The 13415-nt window shown below is 43.0% G+C and overlaps 1 protein-coding gene across 1 annotated transcript in view; it reads right to left on the reverse strand.

Moving 5' to 3' along the window:
- Positions 1-13415, reverse strand: part of EIF2AK4 (eukaryotic translation initiation factor 2 alpha kinase 4) — a 97786-nt gene that overhangs the window by 54095 nt on the left and 30276 nt on the right. The window contains 4 exon segments of the mRNA XM_030318523.1: positions 2726-2883; positions 3465-3571; positions 9159-9694; positions 11672-11829. Coding sequence (XP_030174383.1) covers positions 2726-2883; positions 3465-3571; positions 9159-9694; positions 11672-11829 — 959 coding nt within the window.

The following is a 13415-nucleotide window of genomic DNA, read 5'->3' on the forward strand; positions in this document are numbered from 1 at the left end:
ATACCACTTCCCTTCCTCAAAGGTCACTATCTGCAAGCATTAAGTGAATGAGGTGAGCAAAGCACTTACAATCAAGGCCTCACTGAGAAAGATGCTCAGTAAAAAAAAAAAAAAAAAAAAAAAAAAAAAAATTGGTATTAACACAATTATTGCCCACTGATTTTGTTATGAAGACTTATGATGGAGGGGCACCTGGGTGGCTCAGTTGGTTAAGCGCCGTGACTCTTGGTTTCAGTTCAGGTCTTATTTTTCAGTTCGTGGCCCCATGTTGGGCTCTGCACTGACAGCTTGGAGCCTGCTAAGGATCCTCTCTTTTCCTCTCTGCCCCTTCCCTGCTTGCTCTCGCTCTCTCTCTCTCTCTCTCTCTCTCAAAATAAATAAACATTAAAAAAAAAAAGATTTATAACTGATGACATGTATTAAGACTAAAAAAATGTGATTAAGAACACAATCAAATAAAAACAAGAAAAATACAAGAGAAAGTTTCAAAGGCAGGTCTCTACATCCTGCATAGAGGCATCTTCTCTTTGGCAGTTGCACCATGCCATTGGGTTGACTGAAGTAGCTTTGAAAAATTTTTGTTCACCAGAACATTCCAGACCCAATGTGCAGGACAAATGAGGTGATAAAAAGCAACAACCTGGCCATGGGCGGAGGGAGGAACTAGTTAATGACAAAACACAAAATAAAGCATCATTCTCATAGGTTTAGATTAGTATAGTAATAACTTCCAGGATAGAGAAAGGAGTACTATAAATTGTTTCAGATTACCTTTGTGTGGAAACAGTGGCAAGAAACATGCTTTTGAGTAAAACAGATCTAGGTCTGAAGGCTGGTTTTCATCTGTTAGTGCATGTATCCAACCTCACGCTAATTACATAACTTCTCTGAAAGTCAGTTCCCTCATCTGAAAAAGGGGGTTAATATTTATTTCATAACATGTCACCAAATTGAAAGATAAGGTTTGCGAGCCACCTGCCACATTACCTGAAATATGGAATGTGCTCCAAAAAGCTCTATGTAGCCCTGTGTTGTTTACTGCCATGTTAATAGAGTAGAAGACCATGCAAAGTCTTGGCATGGTCTTCAACCTTGAGTCTCAGAACACATCATGAACACTTGGGAGTCACTGATCGGGATGTGGAGCTTGCTACACTGCAGACTTCTAGGAACTCACTTATTAAAATGGAAAGGTGCTGGGGCGCCTGGGTGGCTCAGTTGGTTGAGCACCCGACTTCGGCTCAAGTCATGATCTCACAGCTCATTAGTTCCAGCCCTGCACCAGGCTCTGTGCTGACAGCTCAGAGACTGGAGCCTGCTTTGCATTCTGTGTCTCCCTCTCTCTCTCTGCACCTCCCCAGCTGATACTTTGTCTCTCCGTCTCTCTCAAAAATAAATATTTTTTTTTAAAGAGTAAAAATAAATAAATAAAAATGGAAAGGTTCATGAATCATACTCAGGCCAACTGCTATTGAAATGCCAGATCACTGAACAGAATGCCCTACCCTAACCCAGAAACAGAGACGGAGTGTGAGGGCTATGGCCTCTCGGAACGAAAAACCACAAGAAAACTTAGGGGCTTAAATTACTAGACGTTTTTATTATATGAGCCTACCCATCATTTTTATTATATGAGCCTACCCAAAATGGAGTTTGGTAATGTTTGTGTTCAAAAATCTAAAATACAAACACATTAAAGGGCTTGATCAAAATTATAGTGGGAGTTAAATGAATAACATACCCAACATCATCCACTCCCCTGAAGATCACTGTGATTATCCAATCAAGGTATCTGCCCATAGTAGGTCTATTTAACCGTCTAACTAGAGTGTCTATACTTTCACGAAGAAAGTTGAACATTTTCCATGATACTATAACCTCCTTTCAGAAAACTCAAGATTGTCTTTCTGTCCCTGATTACCACAGAAACACCTATTTATTTATTTATTTATTTATTTAGGGGAGTGTAAAAGGCCTTCCACAGTAATCCTAGTAACCTTTCCTAATAACATTCTCAGAATCCTAAATGGGCATATGCCTTCTTAATGGAGGACCATTTTATTCTGTGAAAGATGACAGGTCTTATATGGATTTAATAGCACAGTATCAGCCTGGGTCTCCTAGGAGGCAAACTGCCAAAAATTACTTAAGAGCAGCTGAAATCTCTTTCTCAAGGGGCAAGTAATCATGAGTCACCCAAATAGACAAGAACGCGGAAGGCGAGACCTAACAACGGCACACCCTCGTAACACGCCACTAGTTTTCTCTCTCCGGAGCAGCTGGAAAATACAAGGCATGGAGACCGTCTGGGGCCATTTCCCAGTGAACCCCACCTCAGCGCTAACCTTGCAGCCCTTTTATCCACAGCACCTCTGAAAAGCAAATGGGACAAAAAGGACACTTTTCTTTCTGAACCAAAGCTCAGAAAAATGGTCTTCATGGAGAGGTCCTGGCTCCGCATGTAATCATGCAGTTTTCACATTAAGGGACTGCATCAGGCAACGGAGGAGGCATGATACGTTCTTAACGTGTCCAGGAGAACTTTCAAGCCTTTGACTTTGCAAAGGTCATGACGGTCAGAGTTTCAAATGGCCGTGCTCACTTCTCTCCCCGCTCTCAAAAAAGAACTCCCTTTAAAAAATAAAAATAAAAAAAAGAACTCCCTGTGTGCAGAAATGAACAGAGGAGGAGCTCTGAAAGCGCCGGGCACAACGCTGTACCACACCTTGATGACAGCCCCAAAAGCTCCTTTGCCGAGAAGCTGTAATTCTTCAAACTCGATGAAGTACCGGGAAAACTGTCTCTGTGTCTCACTGAAGAATGCCGCGCTGGGTAGCTGCTTCCTAGGAATAACGGTCTCAACATAATCTTGTCCTCCCGAGTCTGAGATAAAACAAAACGTGAGAGGCAAACGAAGCATTAGAAAAAGAGCAAGGGATGCAAAACCCAGTAAGGAACCAAGTGCTGGAAGAAGGGGCCCCAACCGGTAGTTTGAAAAAGTACCTCTTCCCTGGCACAGACCCGTGAACACTTCTCCTCTCACCTTGTAGGGTGAGGTGGAATACACATGAGCCCAGGTCAGAGGTGGGGCTGAGACTGCTAACAAGGAAATGACGATGCGATAGGGTCAGAACCCATACCCAGGTCTCCTGCCTCATCCCCAGCTCTGCTGATGATCCCTCATGTGCTACTTGAGTAGTGACAGGGAAATCCGGTTGCACAGCAGTAAAGTGATGTGACCAGAAGGGTTAGCCAATGGACACTTTAATCAGTCGAGGCTGGAAAAAACCAGGAGGGCACAACAGTTCCATGCGCATGGTACACATTCAATGAAAGGATTTACGTACAGCGCGGCATAAACCAGATAAAAATCTATGATCCAAGCAGCCCGTTCCAGTTTTAGGTTTACTTTCAAAATAATTAATGTCAGGCAGGTTTTCAAAAAAGAGTGGTAACAGACTCACCTTCAGGACTTTGTTCCAGTAAAGACATTTTCGGCTGAGGATTGATAAAGCTGTGTTTCAACAACTGCTGGGGACTCCATCTTTCCTTATCATCCAAGCAAACACACCTCAGTGAGAGAGAAGAAAGGGTCTCAGTGACACAGAAAACAAGCACTAAACTTGTTAATGCAAGTTTTTTTTTTTATTGATTTTAAAATAAATACACATTAGAGAATTCATATTGCTTAGGGACCAAATGCACTCATAAGTGAATACATATTGAACACCAGGCTGGGCGTGAGTGGGGAGTCAAAAAATGTATAGTCTTTAGAGGCAGGAAGATCTATCTCATGGAACACTATTTTTTTGTTTAACAAGTTTAAGATAGCACAAGTTATGAATTTCCACTCCCATTAATAGTTCAATGACTAGGGGCGCCTGGGTGGCGCAGTCGGTTAAGCGTCCGACTTCAGCCAGGTCACGATCTCGCGGTCCGCGAGTTCGAGCCCCGCGTCAGGCTCTGGGCTGATGGCTCGGAGCCTGGAGCCTGTTTCCAATTCTGTGTCTCCCTCTCTCTCTGCCCCTCCCCCGTTCATGCTCTGTCTCTCTCTGTCCCAAAAATAAATAAACGTTGAAAAAAAAAAATTAAAAAAAAAAAAAAATAGTTCAATGACTTGACATACTAAACCAAGACTCTCCAGGACCAGTGGAAAACAAAGCTTTCCAAAGGACAAGCAAATCTGAAAGCTGATGCAAGATCGGGGCCCAATATGACAAACTTTGGACAAAGCCTGTTCATCATAGTATGATGTAACCTGGTAACAATTATGGACTACTTTTTTTTAAAATCCCACATTTTGTCACATACTTTCTTTTCATTCTCATTCCTTGAACCTGGTTTGGTGTTCTAATAAATAATTTTTGTGTTTTAATGAAGGCAGAGAAGCCATGCCTTTAACCCAGTGGTTCTCGAGGTGGGGTCTCTGACCAGTAGCATTCACTATCAGTATTGGGGATTTGTTACAAATTCTATTCCAACCCTGTCCTGGTAAATCAGCAACTCTGGTGGTCGGGGCAGTAATCTGTGCTTCACCAAGCTGTCCGGGTGGTTTCAATTCAACATAAAATCTGAGAACCACTGTTCTAAAAGATCTCAGCTGTCTGGCTGTATTGACAATGACTCAAGCCAGCACCACTGGGTAGCACCTGACCCTAATTATCAACAATGTTTCTAATAGAACCAACCAGCACTCTGAATTCTATACTTAAAATCTGTAGCTATCAAGTGGTGGCAGCAACTACCTTAAAGGGGAACATTTATTTTTTATGTCAGCACTAAAATGCCAAGTACTCCTAATTTCATACCTTGAAAAGGACAGGAAAAAAAAAATCACAATAAAAGCATTTGTGTAAGATATGGCTTTTCCCCCTAAATTTAAGGTTAATTTTAACTACCTTGAAGTAAAACAAGAATGCCTTCTCCTTGCAAAAGTTAAAACCTTATTGATTATGATAAAGTCTTCGACCAAATCGCCAACTCTCTCCAATTCCTCCCTTCCCCTTTAGTGTCTGTCATTCTAGACTTTATTTTTCTATGCATTTAACACAATCATACAAAAGAGACACTTTTTTTTTCTTCTAACGACTTCACCCTGTATAATCCTCAACTTGCTTTTTTCATTTGATCGTGTAAAAGGTTCTGTACTCAATTCCACTGTTGGGGGACTAGCAGGGAGGGGGACCAAGCAATTCTCTAACACCAGCTGGGTGTCCTACAATTCAACTCAATTCTGACACCACCTACCTGGGGACTACATCAGATCCCACAGGTCGAGGGCTCGATCCCATAAGACTGCCCCCCAATCCCTTGAAGATGCCAGTCACAACCCATTCTTTCAATCAACCAGCTACAGATCAGAGGTTCCAACAACCCCCTCCCTGAGTTCCATTAGTCTGCTAGAGGGCTTCCAGAACTCAGAGAAACATTTACTAGATTACCAGTTTCTTATGGAAGGATATAACTCAGGAACAGTTAGAAGAAATGCACAGAGCAAGGGGTGCCTGGGTGGCTCAGTTATTTAAGCGTCTGACTTCAGGTCACAATCTTGCAGTTCACGAGTTTGAGCCCTGCGTTGGGATCTGTGGTTGCTTCGGATTCTTTGTCTCCCTCTCTCTCTGCCCCTCCCCTGCTCATACTCTCTCTCACTCAAAAATAAATAAAACCTTAAAAATTTTTGTAAAAATTAAGAAATGCATAGGGTGAGGTGTGCGGAGACATCACAGGGCTTCCGTGCCCCGCCTCCAGGCTCACCTGCCTCCCAAAAATCTCCATGTGCTCACCAAGCTGGAAGTTCTCCAAACCCCAACCTTTTGGGTTTTTATGGAGGCTGCATTATATAGGCATGATTAATTAAATCATTGGCCACTGGTGATTGGTGAGAGGGGTGGGTTCTTAGGTCAGTTCTCTGGGCAACCAGCCCCATCCTCCGGTGTGGTCCAAAATTCACCTCATCAACATAACAAGGGGCACCCTTACCACTCTCATCACTTCAGAAATTCCAATGTTTTTGAGAGCTCTGTGTTTCAAACAGGGATGAAGACCAAATAAATATTTCTTATTATATATTACAAGGCTACACCACGTGTCTTAGAGATCTTTCCAAGATCTTTCTGAACTTACCAGAATTTATTTACATTACATACACCTTCTCCTCCTACTGTTGGCCATTTAGATAATTTCTAATTTTTCACGTGCATAAAAAAAATGCTGCAATGAACATCCCTATACACATCCTGTCAGGTTTCTGAAACACATTGTCAACTCTAACTCATCTGTGACAGTAATCAAGAAAACCCGTAAAGCCTTCCTAGAACAAACCGTATCTTTAAGAGATCTTACAGCCGGGAGGGGGGGATGGGTTAAATGGGTAAGGGGCATTAAGGAATCTACTCCTCAAATCATTGTTGCACTATATGCTAACTAATTTGGATGTAAATTCAAAAAAATAAAGAGATTTCATAGCCTCCAGGAGCTCAGTTAAAAAGATGAAATTTTCTGGGGTGACTGGTTGGCTCAGTTAAGCGTCCGACCTTGGCTCAGGTCATGATCTCGTGGTCCGTGGGTTCGAGCCCCGCGTGGGGCTCTGGGCTGACAGCTCTGAGCCAGGAGCCTGCTTTGAATTCTACGTCTCCCTCTCTCTCTCCATCCCATCCCTGCTCATGTTCTGTCTCTGTCTCTCAAAAATAAACAGACATTAAAAAAAAAAAAAAAAAAGATGAAATTTTCTGAGCCACCAATTTTGGCACCATGGCAGCCATAAGTAGTGGAGGCAAATGTTAGGTCCAGCTCTGAAAAGGGATGAAAAGCCTGGAAGCTTACTGTACTCTCTCCAGAGGACGGTGCTAACTAACCCTACCCACAGCACAGCACAGGCCACTGGATAGGTGTTGAGCTCACTCAATCCCTCCAACCACCTCCTGAGGGAGGCAGTGCTATTATTATTAAAGGACTAAATTAAAAGTAAATTAGTAAATTAAAACGATCCGTTTTACAAGGATACAACTCTGGGTGGAGAACTTAAGAACTCAGCTAATTCTAAGGGGGAAAGGTGGAATCTGAATCCAGCGGTCCGGCTCCAGTCTGGGCTCTTTCTTATCACGCAGACTGAGCTGAACAGAATCTTTGTCCAGGGGATTCACCAGTAAGTAAAACAAACAACTACAAATGAAATGTAGCCATGCTGGTGCCGTTTGTGAACGATTTCTTTCTTTTTTTCTTAACTGCGGCTGGACAGCAAAGGAAGTACAACACTGTGTGGCAACTTCTTCACCGAGCGGTCCATCAAACCAGTCTAGGATGGGGGAGGAATATACAAAAAGTCTCAAGGACAACCATGTTAAAGAGTAAGAGGGGCATCTGGGTGGCTCAGTCGGTTAAGCGTCCGACTTTGGCTCAAGTCATGATCTCGCGGTCCGTGAGTTCGAGCCCCGTGTCGGACTGTGCTGACAGCTCGGAGCCTGGAGCCTGTTTTGGATTCTGTGTCTCCCTCTCTCTCTGACCCTCCCCTGTTCATGCTCTCTGTCTCAAAAATAAATAAATGTTTAAAAAAAAATAAAAATAAAAAAATAAATTAAAAATAAATAAATAAATTAAAAATAAATAAATAAAAAAAAGAGTAAGAAAGAGGGGCGCCGGGGTGGCTCAGTCAGTTAAGGGTCTGACTCCTGATTTCGGCTCAGGTCATGACCTTACTGTTCTGTGAGATCGAGTCCCACATGGGGCTCTCCACTGTTGGTGTGGCGCCCACCTGGGATTGTCCCTCTCTCTCTCTCTCCCTCGCGCGCCTCTCTCCCTGCTCGCGCTCTCTCTCAAAATAAATCAATAAACATTAAAAAAATCAATTAAATTGGGGCGCCTGGGTGGCTCAGTTGGTTAAGCATCCAACTTTGCTCAGGTCACGATGTCGTGGTCCGTGAGTTGGAGCCCCACGTCGGGCTCCGTGCTGACAGTCAGAGCCTGGAGCCTGCTGTGTCTCCATCTCTCTGCCCCTCCCCACTCACACTGTGTCTCTCAAAAATAAACATCAAAAAATAATAATAAATAGATAAATAAAAAGATTAAAAAAGAAATGGAGGGAGTGGATAAAAGTGAATGGTTGGAAAAAAGAAATAGTGAGAAACAAGACAGAGTGCAGGAAAGGGAAGAAACCAGTCCGGGTCAACTTCTGCAGGAGGGCAGGACCAGGGGAGTATCTAGAAAAGCCCAGACTGAAGAGATCTTAGTTCCCTTTTCACAGAGAAACCCAGAGCACCTAAGTCTGGCTTCGACACAGCACAGAGGCAGGGCTAAGCTGCAAAGTCCTAAAGGGAAGGACCCAAACAAAAACTGTAGGCCTCAGGTGAGCCCCTCAGTAAGGATTCTCTCGATGCAGTTAGACTTGGCTCTACAATGAAATGTGCACCTGGAATTTACAAGTATCGAAAAATCCTATGGCTGGTGTGAGACAGTCACTGCCGTCTAGGACTTGGCTGAATGACACAATGACAGTGAAGAATGGTTACGAAGAACAAGGGGCAGAATCACACTCCTAGACAGCGGAGGCCTTGTCTTTGATCCTTGAGGAACGAGCAGCAAAGGGAGACAAAGAGGGTCTTCCATTTGGAATACTTGGGGCATTTCTCCCAGTTAACTTCCTAGATATACCAGGCTCTCCCCCAAAGCAGCTTGGAAATCTATTACTAAGCCCAAGTGAATTTAGGAGAATGGGCGAACTAAGGGAATGAAAATGTAAGCAAGAAAATAGAACCTATGTGGCTGGGAAAAGATTGGGAGGACAAAGAATAAACTCCAATCCTGCTCCTCACTTTTCAGCTTCAACACATCCCTTAGATGGTGAGCACATTCAAGCGCAGTCCAAAGCTCAGGAGTAAAGAGCAATTAGAGAGAATCTCAGTGATACTCACTTCTTTTTTTTTTTATTTTTAAAAAAATTTTTTTTTTCAACGTTTATTTATTTTTCGGACAGAGAGAGACAGAGCATGAACGGGGGAGGGGCAGAGAGAGAGGGAGACACAGAATCGGAAACAGGCTCCAGGCTCTGAGCCATCAGCCCAGAGCCTGACGCGGGGCTCGAACTCCCGGACCGCGAGATCGTGACCTGGCTGAAGTCAGACGCTTAACCGACTGCGCCACCCAGGCGCCCCAGTGATACTCACTTCTTTAGAAAATCTTGGAAGTCAGCTGGTAAGTCGCTAGGGATGGTCACAGGGTACTCTCCACATTCTTGTCCTTGGCTGAGGGAGATCAGCAGAAGGCCAAGACACCAAACGTCTCCTTTCTTTCCAGTTTTATAAGGCAGGGCGTTGTCACTGAAACTAACTCGGCTTTGCTCAAATACGTCCTCCTTGCAAATGTCTGCTAGGCGCTTAGAAATGCTGTAGTCTGTAATCTTGACATTGCCCTCTGCATCCACCAAGACACTGGATGCGCTCAGAACCTTGTGTACCACGTCGTTGCTGTGCAAATAACTGAGGCCCGACAAGAGCTGAGCTGCATACTTGCGGAGCTGATGAACGGGGATGGGGCCTGAGTGGCTCAGGTGTGCGGCGAGAGAGACCCCATTAATATGCTCCAATAAAATGTCCACCACAATGGAGTCATCTTGCTCTTTGAGATTCATCGCAAAGTAGTGTACTACATTTGGATGGCTCAATTTTACCAGCGAGTTGAATTCCGTTTCTGCCCCTTGAATCTGATAAGGAAAAACACCACTAAGATAATATCGTATTGGCCAGCATTAACTGGTATTTCACTTCAAAGGTAAACTATTTAACAGAAAATGTACTTTCAAAGGAGAACAAATACGTTCTGCACTGTATCGTCCCCTAAATTATACGGCCAACCTAACGGTTCATGAAGATGAAAGCAATTTAATTATCAACTTCCATGATCTTAAAATCTAATGCGCAAATTACTATAAAACTGGTGAACAGCTTTTTTTCCCTATTTTTTTTTTTTAACGTTTATTTATTTTTCAGACAGATGCACACAGAGTGCCAGCAGGAGAGGGGCAGAGAGAGAGGGAGACACAGAATCCGAAGCAGGCTCCAGGCTCGGAGCTGTCAGCAAAGAGCCCGATGCAGGGCTCAAACTAACAAACCGTAAGATCATGACCTGAGTCAGATGCTTAACCAACTGAGCCACCCAGGCGCCCCTAACATTGGTGAACAGCTCTTAAAAGCAATTTATTTTGCCATAAGGCCAGCAGGAAAAAAAAGAAACACTAATTATTTTTAAAAACCTTTCCTGGGGCGCCTGGGTGGCTCAGTTGGTTAAGCGGCCGACTTTGGCTCAGGTCATGATCTCGCGGTCCGTGAGTTTGAGCCCCGAGTCGGGCTCTGTGCTGACAGCTCAGAGCCTGGAGCCTGTTTCAGATTCTGTGTCTCCCTCTCTCTGACCCTCCCCTGTTCATGCTCTGTCTCTCTCTGTCTCAAAAATAAGTAAACATTAAAAAAAAAAAATTAAAAAAAAAAAAAACCTTTCCTGATTGTGGTGCCTAGCAAGCTCGGTCAATGGAGTCCCATGTTGGGTATAAAGATTGCTTAAAAAGAATTTTAAGGGGCGCCTGGGTGGCGCAGTCGGTTAAGCGTCCGACTTCAGCCAGGTCACGATCTTGCGGTCCGTGAGTTCGAGCCCCGCGTCGGGCTCTGGGCTGATGGCTCAGAGCCTGGAGCCTGTTTCCGATTCTGTGTCTCCCTCTCTCTCTGCCTCTCCCCCGTTCATGCTCTGTCTCTCTCTGTCCCAAAAATAAATAAAACGTTGAAAAAAAAAAAAAAATTAAAAAAAAAAAAAGAATTTTAAAAATCTTAAAAAAAAAAAAATAATGGGGGCAGGGACGCCTGTGTGGCTCAGTAGGATGAATGTCTGACTCTTGATTTCGGCACCTGTCATGATCTCATGGTCGTGAGACTGAGCCCCACGACAGGCTCAACGCTAAGCATGGAGCCTGCTTGGGGTTCTCTCTCTCCCTCTCTCAAAACCAATAAACATTTAAAAAAAAACATAAAAAACAAAAAATAAAAAAAAATGGGGTGCCTGGGTAGCTTTGTCAGTTAAGCATCCAACTCCTGATGTCAGCTCAGGTCACGATTTCATGGTTCGTGAGATTAAACCATGCATGCATGGGGCTCTGCGCTGACAGGGTAGAGCCTGCTTGGGATTCTCTCTGTCTCTCCCTGTCTCTCAAAATAAATAAACGTTAAAAAAAGAGACAAAACAAAAAAAAACCACCCACCTCTCTTGATTATAAGGATTCAGTGTCAACACTTTAATAAGTACTAACACAAAAGAGAGACACCCACAAATTATCTAGATGGTCACCACCCAAAGACAACCATTATGATTTCAGTGTATTTCCTTCCAGTTTTTCTATCATAAATACGGGTTTGTTTTTCTTGGAGATGGCTATTAATACCATAAAAGAGGCTGACAACGGAGGTGCAGAAAACAGCCTCGAAGTCGTGACCACACTGTGAGAGTTGTGCCAGAGTCAACAAGGGGCTGAGGAAACTCTGGAAGGGGGGGCGGGTCCCACACCATCCCCTCTGGTTAAACAGATCTCATGCCATTCTGTCATCTTTGCTAGCCAATCAAACACACCGCTCTTTTGTTCTGTCATCTCCTCATTTCAGGGTGAGGCCTCTGCTCAAGGGCCACCTCAGATGCCCACCTGCTTTTTGCACTTATCAATCTTCTCCTTCTCTTGACTGGTAAGGAACGGACCCATTTTTTTCTGCCACTGAAGGACCCATTCATACAACAAGACAAAGTTGCCAGTGGCCGTTTCCAAGGCATTGTAAACTAATTTTCCAAGCTGCTCATCACTGCCTGCACATTGAAAGAAAATATAATGAAATCTCACAGGTATAATTTCTGTGGGGGTAAAGAAAGAGGGGATATATCTTCATTTATTCATTCAACAGTGGATATACCATGTGCTAACTATAAAAAATATGATTTCATGGAATACATGCTCTTCTGTAACCAAATTTGTAATATGTAACAACAGACTCTGAACCCTTAAATATTAATTTTTAGAAAAGGAAAATAAATGAGATTTAGTAGCAGATCAGTGTTTTCCTCTACTAGCCGTTATTCAGCATGTTACTTTTATAACCGTTTCACTTCTGATGACTATGCCTACTAAGGCGATAGCTACTAATATGATGGAAGGAATCTGGAAATAGGAACACTCTATCAAGATAACTCCGTTTAGGGGCGCCTGGGTGGCGCAGTCGGTTAAGCGTCCGACTTCAGCCAGGTCACGATCTCGCGGTCCGTGAGTTCGAGCCCCGCGTCGGGCTCTGGGCTGATGGCTCAGAGCCTGGAGCCTGTTTCCGATTCTGTGTCTCCCTCTCTCTCTGCCCCTCCCCCGTTCATGCTCTGTCTCTCTCTGTCCCAAAAATAATAAATAAAAAACGTTGAAAAAAAATTAAAAAAAAGATAACTCCGTTGATGTAGATTAGTTTGCACAGTAAAAATAAGTTTTAATAATTTGGAAATTTTAAGATATCAATGATCTTCTTACTACAAAATTTGAATATGGTCAGCAAATACAAACTGGCCAATGGTTTTGAGGGAAGGAACAAGAAATGACGGTTTAAATTTGAAGTTAGAAAGACAGACACACTTATTTAGTGATCTGCATATGGTTTCCACTTGTGCCTGGAAAATTACCAGAAAAAAATGGAAATGGAGAAAATCATCACCTATAATATCACCATTTTATTTCTCTTCCTGTTCCCTCTATTCTTTTTCTAATTTACCAAATCATAGCATATGTAACAGGGTTTCTCACCCTTGACACTGTGGACATTTTGTACTAAGATCTTTTGTCGCCAAAGGCTGTCTTGTGCACTGTAAGATGTTAAGCAGTACCCCTGGCCTCTACCCACTAGATGCCAATAGCATCCCTACCCTAGTCTTAACCATCAAAAATATGTCCAAACAGCACCAAATGTCCCCCTGGGGACAAAACTGCCCTCAGTTGAGAACTAAGGATATACACTATTTTGTCTTTTTCTCATAGTATCTAAATATCTTTCCATGATGCTACACTGTCTTCTAATGAAAAAAAGTGTTTCAAAGAAATAATGGTAATTATTTTTTCCACTTAAAAAATGAAAAGTAACCTGGATGTACAAGACAAAGTGGTCTTAGCAAAAGTGAACTAGCTCACCTAGACTTTTTACCTGAGAGGCAGTTTTTATCTCGTAGAAATGCTGGCAATTTAAGAAATTTTAATTAAAATGATTGGTCATGCTAGTTATAAATAATTCCCGACATTCTTAGCCTGAGGAGAAAAAAAACCCTTAATGTTTGAGAATTTGTCAACCAAAGGAAGCAACCTGTGGAATGTGGGGCCTAAGCAGCACACGTTGGAAAACGCACATTAAAATGTTTATGGGATGGAA

This window comes from Lynx canadensis, chromosome B3 (assembly GCF_007474595.2).
Source record: "Lynx canadensis isolate LIC74 chromosome B3, mLynCan4.pri.v2, whole genome shotgun sequence".
NCBI lineage: Eukaryota > Metazoa > Chordata > Mammalia > Carnivora > Felidae > Lynx > Lynx canadensis.